Here is a 23,739-nt window from a genome sequence, read left to right on the forward strand (position 1 = left end):
ATTGAGTTCAGACGGTAAAAAACAATCTCATTAACCACACAATGTTATGAGAACTAAAAGATAGGAGGAAGCCTCCCCCCATCACACAGCACAGCTTTTTCTCATAGTATAACTTCATGCTTTTTCTTACAAAACGCGATCAGTAATTGTTGGTTTATTTATTGTCGGTTTTGGTATTTTCACAGATATCGACGGTAGAATGATATAGAACAGTGTTTCTCAATCCTGGTCCTCAAGTACCACTGCCCTGCATGTTTTCGATGTTTCCCTCCTCCAGCACACCTGATTCAAATGATCAACTCAGTGCAGTGGCCTGATCAGAGCCATTCATTTGAATCAGGTGTGCTGGAGGAGGGAAACATCGAAAACATGCAGGGCAGTGGTACTTGAGGACCATGATTGAGAAACACTGATATAGAACATTATCACCCTGACTGAAAACAACAAGATTGGGGTAAATAAACACCTTTTCATTGGTCATTTTTAATTAATGTGGACAGCAACAGTTTTTTTCTGCTGGTGATGTGTTGAAATCTGACTCACCACTGAATAAGATCCTTTTGTTTTCTTTTTCTACATACAAAACAGGACTACAGGTGGAACATGCTTGATGACTGAGAACTGTCATTATTCTGTAGGGAGCCTTTTGATGCTCTGCGTGTCATTTTATTTCTCCTGTCTGGCGTCTGATGAAGGTTGCTTTTTGAACAACTCCTAAATGAGCTCCTAAATGTTGAGCCAACATATTAACCAATTCAGTTAAATGCTAAAATAACCATTTACTTGAGACTCTGAAAAGAGTCAGTGGGATGGACACAGGAAAGGATTTCTGCATTTTAGCAGTGTTAGCTTGTTCTTCCAGCTGTGCCTATTGGAGCTTTGCTTTAATGGTCTGTTAAACAGTCTGGCCTTAAAATCTAACATTACAATGGTTGCCAACATCTGTTGTATTTATATTTTTTACTGTAAGTGCACTTTAGGCTAAGGGCACTAGAGGGAGCCCTCGGCTCAGTTTCTACACTTTGCTGAGCTTTAACTCAAATGCCCCCAAGATGTAAAGCTTTTGTGCACTATCTGTTAATCATAAAGACCAAAAGACTGCCATTCAAATGGGATTTGATAGAAGACAAAATTATGAAAAGATAAAAAAGGGGTTACTACCCCAAAAAAAAAAAAAAATCAAGCAGAAGACATTCCCAGATAGCTCATCTGAGTTCTCCCCCTGTAAACAGACAGTTCACACATCTGGAGGTCAACACTGGTCAGCAGGCGTCCGTCACTGTGTACTCTGGCCTCCTCTCTCTAAAATTATCAGAGCTTGTCGTCACGTCACGTGTGTTTCTCGTATTTCTGCTGGCCAACGGGACCACCTAAGAATAGCACAGACACAGATTAACACGGCAGGTCTCGTTCTCACTCTTACTCTTTTAAGAAAGCAATTATTTACCCTGCGTCACTCTGACAGCCATGAACCTCCTTCTCTGCGTGCCTCGGCCTTTTCTTGTCTTTAACTGCTGACCTCATCTACTAAAGTGTACAAGGAGGCTTGAGGGGGAAGACTTGTAGATGTGCAAATCTAATATACAGTGAGTAAAGTACAAATGTAATGTGTTGAGAGTTTTAAGAATCAGATTGATAAAAATTGACTATTTGTTAGAGAGAAGCTGGCATATCGTACATATTTGTGCTCTCTGACTGGATGGCTGAAATCAGGTTCTTACTTTTCCAGCATGTGACAAGACACTAAATGTCTGTTTACAACTGCCTTTAAAACAATTTAGTTTGAACAGGACGCCCACAGGAAGGACAAGTGAGTCGCCTCCAGTGACTCCTAAATGTCACATGTAATGCAGGGATGAAGCAGGATCTCCTGGATATGTGGGGTTGTCCCTCAGAAAGAAGAGGGGGATGATACCCAGTCGCAGCAAAGACACTGAAACCTGACCTGCTCATCTGCAGGACTGTTCAGTGTGAACTTCTCTGCCATCTCTCATACCTTTCCTGTCTGATAAGAGTTGTTTGTGTATTGACAGTGCTGATATGTATATATGTTGGGAGCCTGGGTCATATCAGCCAGAGTAAAGAGTATTGGAAAGTTTCAAGAGGACATTAGATTACTTTCTCTGAAAACCAGCTTGAATGATCACTGAAATTAGCTGAGAGCCAGTACAAACACGTTTGACTTTTGCAGCTAATGCAATCAGACCAAAGCAAGGCTACTGACAACAACACACCTGCTCTCATTTTATAACACAATTACTTCAGATGCTGTTTTCAAAAATGTAGCACAGCTGACAGAACTGTGTCAGATACGTTATACATAGAAATACAACTCCAAAGTTTCCACTTATCACCAAGATATAACACACAAAAAAAACTCTTAAAGTGTACAGATAGAGCTTATTTAGTTAAATTCAATTTGCTTAAATAAGCAGAGAAAAAGCTAGTTGAAAGCAGTTGTGGTACAGTTTGTCACAGCCCATGACAAACAAAACCACACAGAAACAACATGAAACATGTCCTGTGATGGAATGTAAGCACATTTTCACAAATATTGTATATAAGTAGAGATTAAAGAAACAGCTTAAACTGCACTACAAGTCAGACAGATACACTTTTCAGCTTATTGATACGACAGCTTTATTAAGCAGTTACTTACTCTCCTGTTTATCTTACTATTAAGATGCATTAAAATCAGTGTGTTTTGTTATAACTCAAGACACCAAATGGTAATTGGTTAGTGTAGCTTATTTGTCCCAGAGGGGAAATTCTTTTTCACAGATCTGTAAACATGCCATATACACATTTAGAAACACCATAATACATATACATACAAATATACATGTATAATATTGTACATATGACACTAATGATATATTTTGCCATATGCTATGGCAGAGGGAATCAGGCTATCCTGTGTCTCCGTCCAGAGGTAAGGATTGAGAAGTATTGGTGGAGTGGATGGGTGGTGTCTTGTGATATTGTATCTGCTTTAAGGTTTTGTTCTAGGAGGTTTGGAGTGGAGAGTCTGAGTATATAGAAGAATCATGTGGAGCTGTAGAATATTACAGGCTGAATAATAGTAGGAGGAGAGCACAGCTGAAATGATCACTATATAAATCATTAAGGATGTGTCAGGGTTGGTGCGGTTCAGGGAAGGACACGAATGCAGACTTCAGATGAACGGGGTTTAATTATGACAAAATTAACAAAGGAACCAATGAATACTTATCTCAGAACTGAACAGGTTGTGGCATGGCATGCAGGCAGGTGAAAAACACACACATACAGGGCACAGAAGACAAGAAAAGATCCGACAGACAGACAGACAGGGGAGACAGGAGACTAAATAGAGGGCTGGGAGTGACTGGAGACAATGACAGACAGGTGAGGGGAATTAACTAATTGACAGAGTGAAGGGGAAAACCAATGACAAGACTGAAAAACTAAACATGAACTGAACACCTAAAACATAACACTTAACAGATGAGTCCATGAACGTGACAGGATGATTGCTTAAGAGAGCTAATGCAGCAGATGCCTCTGACTGTCTCAACAGGAATTTAATACATAGTCACAGTTCTCTGCCTATCAAAATGTCCATAAAATTAATTTAGATGTAACAGAGTTTTTACATGAAGGTCTTGTATACATCACTAATACACCACTATATAGCCCTCTAGTAACACATAAAAAGCAGCTATAAAAGTATCTAAATAATTATATAAATATGTATGAATAATCTTGATGTTTCCTTCTGATTTCGGGGTGTGTACTTATTTCATATCTAATGAAGTGTCTCATCAAAATGTTGAATTACAACAGAGCTGATGCAGAATGATGGGTCGTGCCTGATCAGCCCACTGGAGCTGACCAGTCAGGCACGCTGGGCTTTTCTGGAGGCAGATCGCTGCCCCAGCTCAACTATGTCAAAGGTTGAAGTTTCATGGGAACTTTATATGAGTAAGAGATAGAATTACTGAGCTCTATCAAGGGTAATTTTAAACTGAAATGTACCAAATATGACAAGAAACCTTTTTTTGTGATAATAACTTGATCCATTCTTCATTTATTTATATTTTCTTCCAAGGAGCAAGACTTTCTTGTTTCTTAAAATTGTTCTTTGCGCTATAGTTTTCCAGACTTTCTGCCTGTACTGTATTTCTTTTCTTTTTTTGACATTGGTTGCTTTTTAACTCATTTACAGTTTTTTGTATTTGTTAAGCCACTTTACACTGACCTACGATTCATTCAATCATAAAAAAGACACCTCACTCAAGAGCTGAACTGGAGTTGTCTCCACATACCAGACAACTCGGCAAAGAACCAAGTATTTTTAGCAATTTAGGAAGAAATGTGGAGTGGCTCAAGACTTTTGTACTGCACTGAATGTATTCATACTTTTAACTTCTACAATGGATGTGACAGCTCCCACCACATCTGTATATCAAACAGAAATACCTCAAATCAAATGTTTACTAATTTATGGGCTTGAGAAAAAATTCATCCATCCATCCATAATTTACATTATTTAATTCCTTTTGCTTGTTTTTTTGTGTCTTCTTTTGATGGTAAAATTTGAAATGATTGGCATTTTTGCCAATATGTTTGTTGTATTACAGTTAAATTCGAAGTTGTTCTAGGTTAGACTTCAGGCTGTTGTTCTGTTGTGTTTTCCAGTCCGCAGTCCTATGCTAAAGTCACTTTTAAGGCACATATTTGGGAAGAAAAATTAGGCGGACATAAAAATCCATCTTTTTCAGTGTATTCAAGCTCATATTACTCTGTGACAGTCGAACTTACCGAGATTCTGACTGTTGTGGGTGAAAACTCAGTGTTTTCTTTCAAAAGAGATCTCAACCAGGCCTCTACTCCAAATGGTTCAAGAACCGCTTTCAATTTACTTTGGGTACAATTTTTCTAGTAGTTTCAGGAAAAAATTGTAGGAATGTTAAAGGGATAGTTCGCCTCTTTTCACATGAAGCTGTAGGACATCCCATACTAGCAATATTATTTATGAACATTTTCTTACCCCCTGCTGCGTCCTGTGAGCCGAGTTCGAGCCTGCAGGAAAAAGTCAGACTTCACAATCGCTTGGCGCTATTTTCTGTCCCTTGTATCACTCCGTGATTGCCACCTTCTGATAGTCGTGCCTGTTACAATGTTTACTGCTCGGTCTGCACGGTCTACACAGCCCGCAGTGATACGAAGGGAGAAAAAAATAGCGCCAAGCGATTGTGAGGTCTGACTTTTTCTGGATAAAGGATTTTGTGATGCAAATGTATTACCCTTTTGAACGCATATTGTTTTGAGAAGAAAAATGCTTTATTTTTTACACCCCAGCCAACTAGCCGGACTACCTTCATCAATTCCAAAATGAGGCTGGAACTCGGCTCACAGGACGCAGCAGGGGGTAAGAAAATGTTGATAAATGATATTGCTAATATGGGATGTCATACAGCTTCATGTCAAAAGAGGCGAACTATCCCTTTAAGGGGTTAAAATAAAATAAGTAATACATAAATAATCTCATAGTGAAATAAGTTAGTTCTATTTCAGATTTTTTTTAGAAATCTGTTAGTGTGGACCATGTTAAAGCATTTTCTACACTTCATGTTAACACTTATTTATCATTACGTATATCATTGCATATACACTTGCACAAGAAACAATGCAGACAGCTGTTTAACTCAAACATTTTCATTGGTTTCAAACCCATAACGTTATCATCCAACAGTTAGCTGACCACCAGGCCTACCCCACAGAGTGGCTTCTGACACAAGATTACGAGGCCTGAAGAAAAGCTGCGCTCCTGTTTCTGCATCTGTGTCAGCAGCCAGCCTTTCCACCATGTCAGTGTATAAGGCCGGACACGAGCAGCTGGGTAAACATATGAGATGATTTTCTCCAATGAGGAGAAGAGCTTTATGGCTGTTTGTTCGGCATGACTGAGAGCAATGAAAATACCATTAAACTAGAAAGAGGAAAGCCGCATTTCTCTGCTGCCTCATACAGTCAATATCTGACCAAACACAAGCTTATCTTTACTGCTTGCAGCCTGCTTGTGATAACAGAATTAGGCTTTGTCAAGGTAATAAGCTGGAGGGTTGTCCGTTGCTATTGGCCATAAGAGGAGGACGGGGTAATAAAGAGTAAGTAAATATAGTGTTGGAAATAACATACGTTTTATAATTCATTCTGAAGAGATTGTCAATCTTGAAATCAAGCAGTTATAAATCCACTAAAGTCAGGGAATCACTGAAGTTATAAGAATTTTACCTCTGGGTATCTTGAGTGTAAATTGTTACTGGTCATCCATATGTTTGAGGAATTTGATTTGATACTGAAGGTAAAGTACACACATAGTGTATACGTGAGCTGCTGCTTGTGAGGTGAAAAGTAAAGGGCCTTTGTAAAGTGGTCAGGGCAAAATTTTGATTCTATTATTGTTGATATATTCTAGAAAATGTTAAAGCTTAATACAAAGTGCTACTTAGAGGACTGAAAAGACAACAAGTCAGAACATTTCAGTCGAGGCCAACCATGGAGACACTCTGATTTCATTTATCATTGTTTATGTCACAGAGTAATAATTCAACTTTATCTTGTTTTCTAAGACTATTGCTGCTGGGGATTGTTTTCTGATGTTACACAGTGATCCACAGACAATAAAAAACATGAAGAGATTTAATAAAGAAATAGAATGAAATGAATGTTGGCAGGATACCCAGAATCATTCAGGAAATATTGCCAATTTCCCCAGAGATTCTTATCTCACATTCTTTGAAAGGAACACAATGTTGCCCATGATAACATGAGCGGATGGGTTCACTGCAGACAAAGGATGCAACGAGTTAACAACGAGGAAATGGTTTGAAATGGTAATGTTGTGGTCATAAAAGTCAAGTTGCAGCTTCCCCCAGGTTTCCTGACACTTTTTTTCAAGCAAATTAAAGTCAAATATTCTGTTTAAGAGGACATAAATCTCACCTCATTTGTTGAAGTCACTGCAGCTATATTAGTTCCCAAACATATGGGAAATTTTACGCTGTTGGTGTTTGATATTTGTGTTTATCAGAAAATGTAGAGCATGAACCAGGCCACTATTGTATATTTCAGGGACTATTATATGGACATTTTCAGGCCAACCTGCCTGCCTTGTTCTGATAAGCTGAAGTCTGTTATTGCATATCTGCATATTAATGAACAATACTTTTCTTCTTAGAAGCAGTTAAACTTCTCAGTTAAACCTTTACTTGATACTAAAGACTCTGAAAACTCTTCTTTAACCCTCTTACTATAATAAGTGGTAATGACTACTCATAATTTTTCATAAAACAAACACAACAAACCCCAAAACGCAATCTGAAAGATCATCTAGATGTGCCCAACCAACATTAGAGAGGTGGTTTTAACGTTGTGGGTGATCTGTTAAGGGTTGAGGTTCAGCAAATAGCCAACCTGGTTCTGGTTTGTTTAGGTCTCCAGAAAATGCATGTAGCCTAAGTCAATTAAACCTCTGAAGTGACAGAAAAAGGACCATGTGGGGATAGGTGATAGGTGTCTTTTTACATATTATTCTTTAAAAACTTTTTCTTTCTTAAATTCATATGCAAGTGATTTCGAATAGAAATTATTTTAATGGAAAAATTACACGATTAACAATTTGAGTGACACATGTGTGTAGGAAAACAAGCCAATTCACTTCCTAATCCATGTCTATTTATATATAAATATATTAGTTTATTTTGTCTGAGCCTTGTCCTAAGTCGACAAAGTAGCCCACTGTGTAGTTAATGTGTATTTGTAGACTGTAAAGTTTCCCCAAGGTCACTATAAAACCTGCACAATTACAAAAGAACACAAACACTGAGGCCATGACCCATTTAATGCCTAACATTCCTCTGGGAGTCCATAATTCTTCGCTAAAGACTCTACATTACAGTCAATTAAACAGACGTTTTACGTTAGTAATGGTTGAATATTTAAGAAGAATAAAGGCTTGTATACGTCTTTGACTAATATAAGGCAACAGCGCAGTGTACTTGACCCAGCTGCGGCAGCCGCGGGGCGTGCACACTTCTGCAGGCAGCGCGAGAATGAAGAGGAGAAAAAAAAAAAGCTTCTTTGACGTCAGACACGTCAGATTTCAGTATTCCAAGATGGCGGAGGTGAGCGGGCTGAGGAGCAGAAATCACTTCGAGCCCAACTGCAAAAGCCGTGTCGTAGACGAAGGTAACATGTTGTTTGTTACGTTGATTCATTTTTTAAAGCGAAGTGATGCGGAGTAGTTGATTGGATCAGCATACAATCTGAAAATGTTGGCGTTTCCATGGTTTTGGTTTCTGTCGCTTTTCCGTTAGCCATACGCTTCTGTTTTCAGTTGGTGACCCGCGGTGTCCGATCAAGTGTGGTAGTCCAGCCAGAATATGTCTCCCGTGGCTCGCTAGCACAGTTTAAATACTGTCGAAACAGTTAAAAAAAAATAGCTACAACGCGACAAATTTTGCCAGCCTTTGTTGTGGCTCTTTGAAATGTTTTCCCATGGTAATTTGAACAGAAGAACAATTGTTTAGACCAAATTCTGACCCGGATACAAAATACTCGCGACACCTGTCGGCTCATTTGTCCTGGCCGTCACTTTCACCTGGCTGCACCGTGGAGAGCCGGCTGTTTGTCTGTTTCTTTGTCTCTAAACCTGCATCTTGTGGCACAGTCAGCCAGAATATACACAAAGTACTGTTTTATTTTCTTAACGTGGAAAAACAGTCATCTTGAGCGGCTCTTCAGTCCATGTAAACCGTGCAACGATACGCTAATCTCATCCCACTAATGACTCGGATATTTTTAAATACCCTATTATTAGTCAGTTTAGTTTGTCAGCAGACCTAATCACGTAATTGGGAGGAATTGTTTTAAACAGGTGTGTGTATTTTAAACTTAACACAAAAGATTGTCAATAAGAACACATATAAATAAGTAAACCATTGGTATTAAACCGTGAGCTGATGCAGATATTCACCTGCTTTGCATACTTAGAGAGGTGTCTGATTCTGCTCCATGAATGTGGGTATTTTTAATTTGTATTTTGTGGAAACGATCCTCTGGCAGCTTAAGTGTGAGGGTGGTATGTTTCTAACCACTAAATATAGTGTACTTGCATTGTAAGACTGGCTTAGATAACAACAGTGCTGTTCTTCAGGAGGACTTAAAGTTTTACAGTCGACATAGAATTCAGTGGAACTATTTACGTTTTGTTTTCAACACATGTAGTGAAGGTTGAAGGACAAATTTAAAGATTGGGCTTGAGGACACTGACTTTCAGTTTTTAGTGTTTTCCTTTATTTCGTTGACCGGTCACCATCTAACTTAAAGAGCATTCGGATTCATTTTCTAATATACTAACTGTTGCAGACCTTTATTTGTTGTTTAACTGCTTTCACAAATGAAAGACATGATAAATGATGTCTGAACGCTGCTTTTCTAGACAGCTGACGCTTGCTAAAGCTTTTGAGGACAAGTTCGCAATACAGTCTGCGTGGCTCGCGGGCATGCTTAAGAACCCGTTATCGTAATGACCTTTATGTTTACTTTCATACAGCCCAGCTGCCTCTGGCAAACAAGGTTCACAAACTGTAACGGCTCTTAATCTGCACTTTGTCCTCACAGCCTCCTCGTTGGTTTGCCTGCCGCGGCAGCTAAACATTTGGCCTTCTTGACTCGTGGCCAGAGGCTGAGTCAGGTTATGGTAGTGGAGTGCAGGGAAGTTAGTGTATTCACATCCTAATAGGCAATTAGGATGCAGGTATCTATTTCCTAATCTTAGTCTCTACTGACTTGTTCTATTTGCATAGACTAAAAAACAATATTTACTGGTCACTCAGGGGTAACACCTATTAATATGCAGCGTTCTCTGTTTAGGATGCAACTTTACTCCATTTCTGTTGTTCCTCTACGTGCCAGTTTTAGTGCGTCTGTAAGGAATAAAATCTCCATTATTTAGACAGATGATCATGTGAAGTGGATCGTGTTTGAGTCAAAAGAGTGCCTCGGATATAGTCCAGGAGTCGAGGGAGGTGAGCGCTCACGCAGTGCTGATATGTAGGCTGGATTGCGCAGAAACTCGCCATCCTCGCAGTGTTTATTTAAAGACGGACCATCTTCAGGAAGGGAAGGATGCAGTTAGGAGCAGAGAGGGCAACTTTCTGAGTGTATGGTGGGGGAAACGTAAAGCCCAAGTAGCATCTGCTCAGTGAAGCCATAAGATAAGAAATAAAATGGCTAATTTTAGCTCTGCCCTCATTTTTATTGAAGCTGAGGAGCAGGACAGTGCATTAGTCACTCAACATGAAGTGTGGCTGCGATGCTTTTATCTCTGGCTCTTATGCTTCCTTCTCTTATTGTGTTTGTCTTTTTTTCTTCTCACTTACATTCTGCTGCAATACACACTCCTCGCAGCCCCAGCAGAATAGTGTCTTTGTGCGAGTCTCCTCTACGGATGCAGTCTGTGCCACTTCATTTTGCTGAGTGCTGCGCTGGACTTGATGGGAACCTGCAAGGCCACAGACTGAGGAACTGTTCAGGGCTCATTTGTGTGCAGAGCAGATTACAGTAACCGCCTTGTGCTGAATGTTGCTGCTGCCCTTTGCAACACCACCAGGTTGATCTCTGGATGTCCCACTTACAATTGTTTTCTTGAGCAAAATATGGCTTGGCACTCTGAAACCTGCCCTTTAACTACTTTTAAATGGGATTTGGTTGCGATTTTCTTCAATTCTGAAGGAATTTGCTGGTTACCTTTAAGATAAACTTGTTATTGACCTGGCTTTTAGGAAGTTTAGAATATCCTTTAAACATTGGATACTGGTAATTGATAATGCAACACTTTAATGGGGTGAAATTTGTCTTAAAACATCATTATAAACCTAATCTAAATAATTTTCACTATTTTTACACAACACACTTTTTCTTATCTCACTGACCCAGTTTGTTGACCCCTTGTGCTGCTTTCTTTGTTTTTTCTTTGCCAGATTTCTGTTTTATTAAGCCCATAATATAACAAAGTGTCAAGCCTAGTTCCAGTCAGCTGACTGGACCACTGACCACTTTTCTGTGATGAGTACCACAGTAGGTGTACAGAGGAGGGATTATTCCTTAAATCAGATGCATTTTACTTCTAAAAATCCTCCTGGTGCTGCCTGAGGTAACCCATGGAAAATATTTTAAATTAACTTGTCTTTAGAGTGTAAACTGCTCTCTTCCCATTTCCATCACTCATGCAGTGTTTCAGTATCCAGATACAAAGTCATAACAGTGTTCAGGGCTGTTTTGGATGTGTTTGATCACTTTTAAGGCACTTTCAGGCATTTGGGTTGGAAGTTGGACCACTTTTATTTAAAACATCACAATTACCAAACCATGTTTCTGAAAACTCTCATGTTGTGATAATTACCAGGTTGCAGCTTATTCAGTTTAGTGATTTATTCCAACGATGGAGAATTAGACTCAGTGGTTCCTGCTTCTTAAAGGACAAGACCGGTTTTTTGACATTGGGCCCTTGATTTCACATTATAACATGATGTTCTACTCACCCCTGCTTGTTGTTGAACATTTGGAGCTGTTCCGAAGATATTCGCGAGGCGTCTGGCTGCTCTCTTGAGATATTCGGCCATGAAACGGTTTCCTATGGGCAACGTTATACAGGCACAAACTATGCTGTTTATAATTTATTAATTACTCTACACTAGCACTGATAACGTGGAGGTGCGTCGCTTACTTAAAAAAATCCGGGTTACTGTAATTTTGAATTTTAGCCGAATGAATAAATAGGCAGCAGGTCTGTGGGCTGTCTGTGGTAGTAGCACGACGATGACGTCAGTAACACCCACTTTACGACAAAAAAATCAAAATTACAGTAACCCGGATTTTTTTAAGTAAGCGACGCACCTCCACGTTATCAGTGCTAGTACACCAAACTTTGAGTCCCGTGGGAGACGCTGCTTAAAAAACTCTGAACAGTCTAATTCATGTAGATATTTGAATGAGAAAGGTTTAATGACTCCTGAATTGTCTCTTTAATTAGTTTGTACTTGAAGGAGTGTCGTTCGAGTGGTGCTGTGTCTGTACTTTTGGTATTTGTGAAGGGGGTGAACAAAGTAAATGAGGATGATGTGTGTATATTTTTTTTTTTCTGTGCCCTCACATGATAACAACCTGAACATCTCTTTGGTTTGATTATTGGCCAGACTAAATAAGATATTTGAACATTTCATCTTGGGCTTTTAAGTCATTATGATGAACCCCTCATCTAAATAATCCCTCACCACCTTTGGAATAATGCTACTGTGACTCCGGAGGAGATCTAGCAGTTTAGAGGAGACCTGCTTTAGATTTATGGGAAACACTTTTATGGAAAAATCAATGTGTTGGAGAGGAAAACGTAAAGAATGTCCTGGTGACATACTTTACTCGTGTCCTTTTTTCTGGCCCTTTGTGATTTTCACCGGCAAGCTATTTTCGAGTTTGACCTAGATGGGAAGTCCAGAGTGGATAACGGTATTTAGCCCAGCACAGAAAGCTGGAAAGATTCCCATCTTCAGCTTGATCCATGTAGGGCATTTCATTTTCCTCTTAACTTCCCCAAACAAGTCAGTTTCCTATGCAGATAAACTCGTGACAGTAAAGCCTCTTCACACATAAAGCTGCCTCCCCATCATAGTCGGTGTAACTTTATCTTTTCCTACTTTGTGCTGTTCTCTATAGGCTCGAGCAGCGTGGAAGATGTCCCCATTTTCAGGCCTAAGAAGAAGCCTCCTTTAGCCAGGCCCGAAGACCTGGAGGATGAGTTGCTTCCACACGCCATGACTTCAAACTTTGGCAAAAGTGACAGCCTCACCCCATCACCAGATGAAGGAATTGAGGAAGAAGAGGTGAAGTTTCCGCCAGTTTCCTTTTGGTCTTCCATTCCACCGATAAATGTCTACGATTTTTATAGGAGTGGAACCTATTCTTCTTACTCTGAACTGAGTTTTATTTAGAAGAAAACATGTTTTTCACAGCAGCTGGCAGAAAAAAAATGATTGTAAAAGTGTTAAAGTAAGGAAAAGACAAAAATGGTGAACATCCAGATTAATGTCTCCCTTTTTTTATTCATTCTTTGTATTTATATGCTGTTTTATGTGAAAACGTTCGTATGTAAAACAAATTAAAACAACAAAAAATGCCTGGTTTTTATATATATGACCAAGTTGTTCAATTTACTATCGTTTCAAAGAAGGAAGAAGCAGCAAATCCATTGTCTTGGACACAAGCAGTTACCAATTATCAAGATTGTTGCAGATTAACTTTCAACCTGTAAATAGTCAGTTAACAGACTTATTTTATTAGCTCTAATGGGGATGGTAATCACGTCCAGTTTGAAGAGTTTACAAAAAGATTAATATTTTGGGGTGTAGTGGGATAAGCAGGCGCCCCATGTAGAGAGGCTACAGTCCTCGCTGCAGCTGGCCCCGGTTCGAGTCCCGCACCGGACGGCCCTTTGCTGCATGTCATTCCCCCTCTCTGTGCCACCTGCTTCCTGTCTCCAACTGTCCTGTCCATTAAAGGCATAAAAAGCCCCAAAAAATAATAATAATAAAAGAAAAAAAGAATATTTTTAATGCTGAGAGAAACAGAAAATTGGTAGATGGGTAAAAAAACTCTCACTCTCGATTTTCTCCATCAGAGAAAATGGATTTATTTAGCAGGCATTTGAGTGTATCTTCCAGGAGCCAGTGTTGCTGTCTTTGCTTTATGCCAACCCCCCCCCCCCCCCCCCCCCCCCCCCCCAGTGTGATGCGCTGTTGGCTTGTGTCAGCCTTGTAATTTCACTTCCTTCTCACTGAAAGCTGCTCCGTCAGCAGCGCAACCACTCGAGCCTCTCTCGGTGCCAAAGAGAAAGCCCCGATTGATTGCAAACTGGTGTCTTCAGGTTTTGTTGGAGGAGGATAAGGCCCGGCCCATCCAGATCGTCCTGGCCAACGAAGATGAACACAGCTTTGAGCTGGATGCTGCCGCACTGGAGAAGATCCTGCTGCAGGATCACGTGAAGGACCTGAACGTGGTGGTCGTGTCTGTGGCCGGGGCTTTTCGCAAGGGCAAGTCCTTCCTGCTGGACTTCATGCTGCGCTTCATGTACAGTCAGGTGGGGTGAACGTGTTGAATTTATCTGGATGCCTGTACCATTTAATCCTGTCCAATATAAGAGGCAGAATCTTCACTGCTGAACATCGTCCTTAAAGGAATGTCTAAATCTTTAATAGACTGGCACAAACAATACTTTGTCTTAAACTTTTTTCTGATTCTGAACCCCCCCCCCCCGAGAGTGTGTTTACACTTGCTGAGTAAACACAGGACAGTTCATCCTTCCTCTGGGTTTTGTTGTTGTGTAACGCTGACTGTCAGCAGAGACTGTAAAAACAGGTGATCAGATTACAGCTCGTTCTCATGTGTGAAGCTGACGAGCGCTTCCAGTTTGGTCTCGGTTGAGATTCTTGCTGAACTTGAAGAGTAAGGTGTGAATCCAGGTGGATGGTTCAGAGCGTGATGTAACCGGTATCCTCCTTCTGGGAAGGAAAATGTGATCATACTTATAAGAATAAGTGTTTTCGACTTGTTGAGAAAATACACCAAACTTCACTGCTAGGGTAGTGACCTTTTATTGTATTAAAAACCCAAACGGACGCCACACAAACAAACATTCTTGTTCATTTCTACTGAATAACAGACCTTCAGACCCTCTGACAGCAGCTGGACACACCAAGGTTGGCGACCTTGGTGTGGATCACCTTTCACTCACTTACAAATACTCTTTATAACACATACACTTGAGGAAAATCGGAGGAATGTTATGAGCTTTTCTCACAGCTGTTGGGCAAGTCTTTGCCCGTGTTCACACTGATGCTATCTGCTCTGTCATTAATAGTTAATGTCACAAGCTGTACTGATAAGTGTACAACTTTTTATTAATGTATTATCTTAGTTGGTCATTAGGTCGTAGTTGGACCCGGAGCAGAGCTGCGCTGTTTAGTTGCACTAACGAGGAGCCTCCCCATACTCTGACTTGCAAATCGAGTATTTGTTTAGAAAGCTGCGTTTCTAACTTGTTGTCAGCAGCTCAACTCGCTCGTCACTGGGACAAACGCACAAGGTCACAGTCTGCTGCTTTCACTAGAAATATGTTCACACTCGCAAGAAGTGAGCGCTAAGAAAAAAATGAATAATGTATTTCCCCTTGCAGCACTTTGGACACTGGTTGCTTTAAATCTGCTTTATGAATAAACTATTTTTGATTTATATGACTCCAGCTAAACTGGAGTCTTAGTTTTTTGGGTGTTTTTTTTGTTATCAATGTTCGGATTGACTTTCACTTCAGTATGGATGCAGGATTTTAGGAAGGTGTAGTCACAAGTTGGTAATTGAACGAGTTTAGAACCGGATAACTTAATGCATTATTCATCACAAATGCTTGAATCTCGTGGGTTCTAATCTGTGCCAAATGCTGATGGACTGTTCACTGAACCGTATCATTTTCCACTCCTCCCTGCGTTCTTATCTCTACACCTTCCCTCTTGTGCCCTTTATCCTCCCACTTATCTCCATTTTCTCTTCTGTTTTTGTTATTTAATCTCCTCTCCTAACCTCGTCCCTGTTCCCTCCGTCTTTCCTCCGCAGCAAGACGACTCGTGGATGGGAGGTGACAACGAGCCCCTGACTGGCTTTACTTGGCGGGGAGGCTGCGAGAGGGAGACCACTGGAATTCAGGTCTGGAACGAAGTGTTTGTGGTCGACAAACCCGATGGCACCAAGGTAGACTGTTCCCAGACGTAACCAAACACTGAACTTCCTTTTTGTTGGGGAGTTTTCACAAATCTCAACCTCACCCGTGGTTGCTGTTTGCAGGTGGCCGTTCTCCTCGTTGACACTCAGGGGGCGTTTGACAGCCAGTCCACCATAAAGGACTGTGCTACTGTGTTCGCCCTCAGCACGATGACCAGCTCTGTGCAGGTGACGCTTCAAAATGTCGCGCCTTCCAGAAACCTTGTCTTTCACTTTTTGGAAACCTTTACACTCGTGTTGTGCTCGTCTCTGTTTTCAGGTGTACAATCTTACCCAGAACATACAGGAGGACGACCTGCAGCATCTGCAGGTTTGTGTTATTTCTTCTTTGAGGAAAAAGAAGCATCCAGCTGCCGCATTTTATACTGTTTTCTGATCATTATTTGTCTGTTTTTCATATGAAGCTCTTCACAGAATATGGCCGGTTGGCAATGGAAGAGATCTACTCGAAACCTTTCCAGGTAACGGCTTTTTCAGATGAATGTGTTGTGCAGTTATATAGTTGTAACAATGTATTTTGTACTTTTACATAATAAACATTATTGCCTCATTTGTAGCACATTCCTCACATTCCGTTTCTGCCATGTCGGTTGTGTATTTTAGTCCTTGATGTTCCTGATTCGGGACTGGAGTTATCCCTATGAGCATAATTATGGACTGAAAGGAGGAAACTCCTTTCTGGAGAGAAGACTCCAGGTGAGAACCAGTTGGTTTTAGATTGAAAATGCGCATTGGCTTTTCAGTGGTGCAGCAGATCTGAAACGCACCGCGTCTGTGTGGTAAAGAAAAGCATAGAGTTGAACTGTGCTGCTGACACAGGTCAAACCGATGCAACACGAAGAGCTGCAGAACGTGAGGAAGCACATCCACTCCTGCTTCTCCAGCATCGGCTGCTTCCTGCTCCCACATCCGGGCCTCAAGGTGGCCACCAACCCGTACTTTGACGGCAGACTGAAAGGTGAACACAAAACAACACAAACGTGCTCTCACAACGCAGAGTAGCTCCCTGACCAGCTGAGCTGTAATACTCAAAAGTATTACTAATGTAATCAGTGACTTTGTGTTTATGTTTCAGACATTGATGGTGATTTTAAACAGGAGCTGGCCAAGCTGGTGCCTCTGCTGCTCGCCCCAGAACAACTGGTGGAGAAGGAGATCGGCGGAAACAAAGTCACCTGCAGAGATCTTCTGGAGTACTTCAAGGTCCTGCAGGATTTTTGTAAATTCTAATGCTTTTCATTCTGATGGGTCACTGAGATTCTACACACACAACACAAGTTTGGATATTTGTCCCCAACGGGCTCCAAATAATGTTTCTGCTCCAACCAACGAGCGCTTTGTTGTTTGATGCCCAGTCCTGTTTTATAAAAACTTCCTACTTGGTTCAGAGGCGCATGCAGGATTTCAAAAGGTGACACCAGACTTATGCCTTAGGTTTGTAACGCCTGCATTATTTTTAATTTCTACAGGCCTACATAAAGATCTACCAAGGTGAGGAGCTGCCTCACCCAAAGTCCATGCTGCAGGTCAGTTACTGTCCACATGAGTTTTAAATCTCATATCTCATTGCCAGATTATCTTGAATTGTCTTCCTGTTTGTCAGGCGACAGCTGAGGCCAACAACCTGACTGCTGTGGCAGGAGCCAAAGACATGTACAGCAAGAGCATGGAGCAGGCAAGGACGCTTCCTTTTCTTCTTAAAGTCGACACGAATCAGTCCAACAGGAACAAGGGCTGCCAAAGTTTAGAGATCACCGGGTTTCAGCACAGAAACGGAACAGATCATGCTAAGAACCGACTCATCATGTCTCTTATCTCCGCAGGTTTGTGGAGGGGACAAGCCCTACATCGCCCCGGCTGACCTGGAGCGCTGCCACGGGGAGTTCCGCGAGCACTCGGTGCGTTACTTCTGCTCTGTGAAGAAAATGGGCGGCAACGAGTTCTGTCAGCGCTACCAGAACCAGCTGGAGTCTGAGCTGGACGAGGCCTTCAACAACTTCTCCAAACACAACGACAGCAAAAACATCTTCAACGCAGCGCGCACGCCCGCCACGCTCTTCGCTGTCATGTTTGTCACTTACGTGGTGTCTGGGGTGACGGGCTTCATCGGGATCAGCACCATAGCGCTGCTGTCTAACCTGATCATGGGTGTGGCGCTGATGTCGCTGTGCGCCTGGGCGTATGTGAAGTATTCTGGAGAGTTTCGGGAGGTGGGAACGTTGATAGACCGGGTGGCCGACCTGCTCTGGGAACAGGTGAGTTATCAGCGTGTTTATTCATGTGAAAACAGATCATGTGGCAGGAAAACTGATTCTTTTTAAAGCTTTAAGTTGCTTTTAGTACATAAAAATATCTAAATTTGTGATGGCAGTTTGGTGAAACTAGAAAATATTGTAGGTATTAGGGCTCATCAAAGACTAATGTATACGGTCCAGACATTTGTCGCTTCATGAATTGATGCACTGTGTCACCCAGTATTTCTAGTTTGGGAGAGCAGAGAATAGTAACAGTTTTTTTTTTTTTTTTTACGTCATTTTTACCGCAGCCTGTTCTGTAACTTCTTACGCTGCACGCTTTAAGTTTGTGGTTCAAAGGATTTGCAGACAGATCCAAAGTATTTCTGAACAGTGGGTATAAGTTTGGGTTAACTTGCAGGATTTTTACCCTCCCACAGCTGCGAGATGCAGCACCGCTGTCGTAAAAACAAATCTCTGTCTGAGCCCTGCACATGCACAGCCATACACGGGAATTAGTTGTCCTAATAAAGAGGCTGGGAAAGACGCCGCCAGCGACACAAGAACAAGACTACATATTTCTATATACTGTGATGTTGGTGGTAAACACCCCCTCACTCAGAGCCAGGAATCGAAGGTAGCAGAGGACATGTTGAAAGGGTGAAAACCTCTAAGATTTTGGCGAGGTTTGCACAAACTGACCCAACATTTTTACTTGAGAAGAACCGTTTACAAGTGACTCTGAAAGAGAACTGAGGCTTCATCTGTGAGGTTATAACTTGCATTTCAGTCTGTGATGAATAACTGCCGTTGTTGTTTTATTTCCTTTTGTGATTCTGAGAGTTAAAGTTATCGAGTGTATAACTAGTTTCGTTGTTTGAGATAAACCTCTGATTCAGCCTCCTCTGACTCACAACCAGCGCAGAGAAGAGGGAGGAATCATCGTCATCTTTTCATGATTATTAACCCGTCAGAGCCAAGCAAAGCTGCTCAGTTATCACTTGTAGGAACCTGTGCAGTGAGTTTAGCTTCCGTATAGTTTTGTGTAAGACAAAGTTGAAAGCCTCACAATGTTTTGAGCTTTTTTTTTTCTCCCAGCGTCAGGGTGTCGGAGAATAACTCAGGTTGGTGTGAACAGATGCAGAGACCAGAGGTCCAGTTAAATGGCACGTTTGAGCTGTAACCAGAGCTCGACTCACCTGTGCATGTAACTGTGCTGTGTCAGGAGCACATGGTTTAAAGTTTTACACACTTCTCTGATGTTACTTCAGATAAAACTCTTTGTGTGTTTACAGCAGCGAGCTCACGTCTGTGTAATGTCTCTTTAATTATTCCAGTTTCTGTCATCTCTCTGTTTTATTGAATTAATTCTGAGCTGAAAAGTATCCCATCCTATGAGGCATAAGAAACTAAAGTCGAAGCACCTGTGGTCACCGACGCTGCTCGATTGAGAACATCTGGGATTCCCCGAACTGCGCACACATGATCACAAAGTGACAGGATGTCAGCACCAGAACTTTGGGCACATCTGTGTCCTGCATCCACACGAAGGAGAGTCTCGAATGATGTGAAACGGCCCAGTGAGGTTAAAACCAACAAAAACACATCGGTGGACACAGCTGCTGCCGTGTTCAGGAGGTACAGAGTGAGCCATGGTTCCACAGATGCTGAAAGCACACCACAGACAGTGCTGATTGCACAACCTGGAAAAAACTCCAACTTGGCAGAGGAGTTATCTGTGGAAATCTGCGTTTCTGTGCCTGCTCAGATAGTGTGAGGGATGTTGTGTAACAGCGACCTCTGAGCGATGGCACAAAAACACATTATTAAACTTTGCCGAGTCGGTTGAGACAAAGACGCTCTGTTTGGTTCAGATGGGTCCAGCGGGTTTGACCTGTGCAGGTGGACCTGCTGCCGGGAAGCACGGAGGATAAAACGTGATCACATGGATGCATGAGTGCGGGACAGTTTCAGGAGATTACATATTTTAGAGAAATGGTCTGAAGAATATCAGAACACCTGATGCCTCACAGTGGTACGCTCTGATCTGTTGTCACCGGGTGGTTTTATGTTATTAGGTTCTTCTTGTTTCCTTTTTCCATCATTTTCTCCTTCTCCACTCCTTGTTCTTGGCTTTGAGTCCGGCCTTGACTTCACATCCCATCATCCATCTCAACAAGTCCAAAGAACCCTTTCTTTCTCTGTCCTCTGTCTCTGTTGTCGCTCCGTTCTGACGTTACTCAGGAGAACAAGTATGAACTTGGGTTGTTTTCTGTTTCCCTCACATGTTGCTTCTCCCACCCTCCTGTTTGTGCCCCCCCCCCCCGCTTTACAGAGGACTGTCAGAAAGGTGAGACGTGTTGGTTCCTGTTCTCTGATCTTCCGCCTGCCTGCCGTTCCACACATCCTGCCTGATTTACTTTCCACCTTCCTTCTCTTGTATTTTGTTTTGGATGAGTTTTGTACGACACCCTTCTTACCCCCTGACTTCGTATCGCACTTTCTTGTGTGGGCCCCCCCCCCTCTGCTCCAGTGTACGTCTGCCCATCAGTCTTATCCAAGCTTAACTTTCCTGTTCCTCCCTGCTGTCCTCTCAGGTGTTTTCCAAACTTTCGGAACCTGTCAGGAGCCGCCTGGCGTGGCCCATCTCTCTCCTCCCTTCCCTCCCATCAGGAGCGACACTGGGACTCAGAGCTCTGACTCCTCTCAACAACAACTACAAGAAGACCAACTAGCCGCCGGCCGGCTGGTTTACTTACAAACTGTTCAATTTCTGTCTCATATAGAAACTTTTGAAGTTTGCTGGCTTCTTTATTTATTGACTCTCAGTCCAGTGGTGCTGGATTCTTATACTTTATCGCTGGGTGTGGACACCTGCAGAACTACAACCATCTGTGGATGTTGATGACACAAAGCCAAACGGTTTCTAATCATCTTATTCTAATAAATGTGGACAGTGTTCTTTAAGTTTTTTTTGTTACAGTTGTTTTGTTGTGAATGTCTGAGAGGTTTTTATGTTCAGCATGTTGGAGTCCTGTTTCGTTTTTCTTCCTGAGCTTCCTTTTTACTTATTTTTTTTCCCAGCGTTTCTGTGACCGCGGTGGAAAGTTTTGATTTCACACAAACCCTCTTTTTCTTTTGTCTCCTGCAGGTTTTGAAGCCACTAAGTGAACATTATATGGAGGACAACGTCAGACAGACGGTGGTTAACTCCATCAAAGCCAGCTTGACAGAACAGGGCTCGCAGCACACCAAGTTAAAGACTCACTGACGCTCTTCCTCCCCATCTCCCCCGACGTGTTAATCATCCTCCTGCCCACTCGCTGTCCAATCCTAGAACTGTGGAACTAGTTCAACACCAAAGCTGACCTTCTTTTTATTTTTACTTTTCTCCTGCCCGTCATCACGCTGCTGCCCCGTCTCTGTCCGTCTGTTGTGGACCCGTAGGCTCGTGGCCTGCTCTTCATCGCCCCCCAGTGCCTCACATCACATACTACACGCTCATGAGAGGACAGAGCAGAGACGCCGGCGGCGGCGCCTCTTGCCAAAACCACGACCTGTAGGGATCCCCTGCGGCGTGCCCTGCTCTCGCTTCAGGACTGAGCTGCGATTCAGGGAAAAGCGGCACAGCTGTGGGCAGCTGCTGACACCATCGGACGAGACTGAATCCCTTCAGAGTGCATAGAACCGTTTTGTCTTACAGTTTACTTCCTCTTTGGATTGATAACAGCATTTGACACTTAGAGAACAATCGATGAGGTGATTCTCAGCTCTGGTTTTGCTGAAGTAAAAGTAAATGAAAACGCAGCTGGAGCGACAAATGTATCTGTAACTCTGAATTTATTAGCAGGAAAATGAAGCAAAGCTGTATTTTTCTTTGTTCTTTCTCTTCTGTTTGCTGCCATTTGGGTCACATTTCCAGGTGACGTTTGTATAATCCAACTCTGGGCTCAGGTTGCTTCTCGATCAGATGTCTGCACTTGTCTTTGTCCCTTTAATCTTTGTGATGACTGAAGTGCTGGAGGGAACCTCCATTTTTCTCAGCTCTCTCTCCTCTTGGTCTGTTTTTTTATGGTAGAAATTTGAGGCTTTTGAGATGGCCTTTGGAGTCCCGTTAGTGGCCCCGCCAGCGCTCGGCTCTCTGCATGCTGTTAAGAGCTTTTAGAGCCCAGCTATAGACAAGTTGTTAGTTTTAAATGTTTTATTTTCATCCACTGCCTTCCATTGAAGCTGCAGCAGCACTGACTGGCTGCAGTTTTAGAAGCTGTAAGATTGTTTCGTTGGGAGCTCCAGCTCAGATGTTTGTGTCATCCGTGGCTTAAGTTGTTGCTCTGTAAAGATGGAATGACAGAACCAGCCTCTGAAGCTGTTTGTGAGTTGTCCCTCTGTTTAAACCAAGCCGACCAGATGTTGGTTGTAGCTTTAACTGACAAACACGAGTCACTTCTTTCATGTCTAAATCAACCTGCTGCTGACAGCGCCCCCCCCCCCCCCCCCCACACACACACACACACACACATCAGAGCTGGATCTCCCAGAAGCAGCTGAATAAAATGTACTTTACAACAGAGGAGAAACTTGACTGAAGAAATCGGTTCGTTTTAGCTCATCACACTAACGGCTGAATCTGAGCTCTTTCGCATTTATTCCATCCACGATTTCTCACCTCAAGCGCCGGTTTCGTACTGTACAGACATTACAAATCAAGCATGTATGTTGATTTAAGTATTTAAATAAACTTTGTACACCTTTTTGTTTGTTTTAGAGAGAATCAGCTAATGATGGTTGTTTGTCGTCTTCTCTCGCTTAACTTACCAGTTTGTGGTTTGTTACAGAATAAGTTGCTGCTGTAGGTTTACATTAGTTCCTCCTCCTCCGCGACAACAGAGACGCATGGTGTGAGTAGTCGTATCCTGATGGGTTTTTCTTCGGGGCTGGAGACGACATCCGTCTGTCTGCCTTTTAAAGAGATCTCTGGTAATTTATTTTTGAATAAAATGTTTACCTTAAAGAATAAACAATCACCACAGCTCTCTAGGCTCCTTTTTCCTGTTATTTCTTCAATCTTAATGAAGCCGTCTTTACAACCAGCTGTCCAGACATGCTCGATTCTTTAATATAACATGATTCAACAACCTAATCAGGAGACACTTTTGTAGTTTCTTTTTTTTTTTTTTCTGGTTTCAGAACGTTACAGCAACCCCAGGAGACGGTTTCACTTCTGAAGTGAAACATTTTCCTTTGAAGCACTCTGGAATTAAACTAAAGAAGTTTCCTGATGCTCTCCCTCCACAATCTGAATTCACTGAGCTCCGTTTTTTTTGCGAGATTCGACCGCGTGATGGTGCTTAAACTATATTCAAATATGTTATAAGGTAGTTGTGATTAATGATTATCGGAGAATATATCACAGCGTTACACCGTGAACTTTACAGGGCTGGCAGAGCTGTAACAGCAGCCTTGTTTTGTAAAGATGTGATTTGAGGTATTTTCATGCGTGCTTATCTTCTTTATTCAGTCACACGCAGCTCGTGGGAAAAAACTTGGCAGCTGACGAACGTGGATCGTTTGTTAAATACCATAAGTTGCTCCCAGAACAGTTTGTTACATTAAATGATTTGTTAGTTTA

At 42.0% G+C, this 23,739-nt stretch overlaps 1 protein-coding gene across 1 annotated transcript; it reads left to right on the plus strand.

Annotated features, from left to right (window-relative positions):
* The first annotated feature begins 8,145 nt into the window (after positions 1–8,145).
* Positions 8,146–23,141, plus strand: atl2 (atlastin GTPase 2). The gene is made up of 14 exons (XM_075479164.1): positions 8,146–8,235; positions 12,763–12,929; positions 13,970–14,182; positions 15,712–15,846; positions 15,940–16,044; positions 16,136–16,186; positions 16,281–16,337; positions 16,480–16,572; positions 16,696–16,834; positions 16,952–17,079; positions 17,346–17,402; positions 17,480–17,551; positions 17,700–18,131; positions 21,262–23,141. Exons 1-14 carry the CDS (start codon positions 8,163–8,165, stop codon positions 21,379–21,381), a joined length of 1,842 nt encoding a protein of 613 aa, XP_075335279.1. The 5' UTR covers positions 8,146–8,162; the 3' UTR covers positions 21,382–23,141.
* Positions 23,142–23,739: the final 598 nt, after the last annotated feature.

The sequence above is a fragment of the Odontesthes bonariensis genome, chromosome 2 (genome assembly GCF_027942865.1).
Source record: "Odontesthes bonariensis isolate fOdoBon6 chromosome 2, fOdoBon6.hap1, whole genome shotgun sequence".
In the NCBI taxonomy this organism is placed as follows: Eukaryota; Metazoa; Chordata; class Actinopteri; order Atheriniformes; family Atherinopsidae; genus Odontesthes; species Odontesthes bonariensis.